The following is a 1,575-nucleotide window of genomic DNA, read 5'->3' as shown; positions in this document are numbered from 1 at the left end:
AAGACAAATCACCAATGCCCGCTTGCCTGTTCTTAAGCTCAGCCAGAGTCATATTATTTCAATCATTGCATTGTGTGTTAATTGTATTATATAGTACTTATTACAAAGGAGTTATAACAGATGTTTCTTTTTACCCCAAATCAGAATATCTGCTCTATGTGGCACCAGCAGTACCAAGAAAGTAGAAGGAAGGCGTTCATTTCCACCAATCAGTTCACAAAGAAAGACTATGGACACTTCTAACCACACTGAGGCCTTACCCAATTGCTCTCAGTTTGGGAATGTTTCACTATCCTGTCCCAGCCACAGCAGGTCATTCAGTGTTCGGACCATAATGTACTCACTCCTTGGTGCGTCAATTACAATCACTGTATTTGGAAATCTTGCCATGATCATCTCCATATCCCACTTCAAGCAGCTTCACACCCCAACAAACATCCTTGTCCTCTCAATGGCCACCACTGATTTCCTTCTTGGGTTCATCATTATGCCGTACAGCATGATCCGAATGGTGGAGAAGTGCTGGATGTTTGGTGACATATTTTGCCGAATCCAAAATAGCTTTGACCTGATGCTCAGCGTCATCTCCATATTCCACCTGCGTTCAATTGCGGTAGGCAGGTTTTATGCAGTGTGTGACCCCCTACGGTATTCTACAAAAATGACCATGACTGTGACAATAGGATTGATTGTGTTCTGTTGGTTAGTGCCAGCAGTGTTTTCACTTGGCGTGGTTATCACTGGTTCCCATGTCTCTGGGATAGAGGGATATGAAACATTAGTTGCCTGTTTTAGTTTGTGCCCCATTACATTCAACAAATTGTGGAGCATTGTGATTTTCATTACATGCTTCTTTGCTCCAGGGTCGGTCATGGTTGGGATATATTTAAAAATCTTTGTTGTGTCCAGAAGGCATGCACAAATTATAAAGAAAATGTCGTCAATAAGGAAGGATGAAGCAAACCACAATCTCTCTAAAAAGACAGATAGGAAAGCTGCCAAAACTTTGGGTATAGTCATAGGTGTATTCGTAGCATGCTGGTTCCCTGTTTTTATTGTAATTTTATTTGACCCTTTTTTGGGGTTTCCTACCCCATTAGATTTATTTGACGCCTTAAATTGGCTGGGGTACATTAACTCAACATGCAATCCACTGATATATGGTTTCTTTTACCCATGGTTTCGCAAAGCCCTTGGGTATATAGTTTCAGGGAAAAAAATGTATTCCCAATCTTGTACAGCTACCATGGTGACTGAAAATCATTAAATGTCCTACTTCAGACCTGTCTCCTTGTAAAAATGTTTCACCTTTGGATGAGGAGCTGAGGCTTTGGATGGGGCATGTCTTTGCGCTGAGCACTAACATTCACTGCCGCCCCAATCCAGTACCAAAAACAAACCTTCTGAGGCTGCTGAACTCCTTGGGAATGGATATCAGTTGCACAGAGCTTTCAAACAATTAGCTAGAAACCTCCTGTCTGCAGTGGTTTCCAGTCATTTGTGTGCATACTTTGTAATATCCGCTCCTGACCAGGTGAAAGTGTGAAGGAAGCCGATATTGTATGGTACACAGTG

General features: G+C 42.0%; 1 protein-coding gene across 1 annotated transcript; it reads left to right on the top strand.

Moving 5' to 3' along the window:
- Window positions 1-229: 229 nt before the first annotated feature.
- LOC138297080 (trace amine-associated receptor 3-like) lies at window positions 230-1,267 on the top strand. The gene has a single exon (XM_069236584.1). The coding sequence runs from the start codon at window positions 230-232 to the stop codon at window positions 1,265-1,267; it is 1,038 nt and encodes a 345-aa protein (XP_069092685.1).
- The last annotated feature ends 308 nt before the right edge of the window (window positions 1,268-1,575 follow it).

Source organism: Pleurodeles waltl, chromosome 5 (genome assembly GCF_031143425.1).
Source record: "Pleurodeles waltl isolate 20211129_DDA chromosome 5, aPleWal1.hap1.20221129, whole genome shotgun sequence".
NCBI classification, from domain to species: Eukaryota; Metazoa; Chordata; class Amphibia; order Caudata; family Salamandridae; genus Pleurodeles; species Pleurodeles waltl.
Note: the sequence above shows the minus strand (reverse complement) of the source record. Positions and strands in the feature narration are given on the sequence as shown.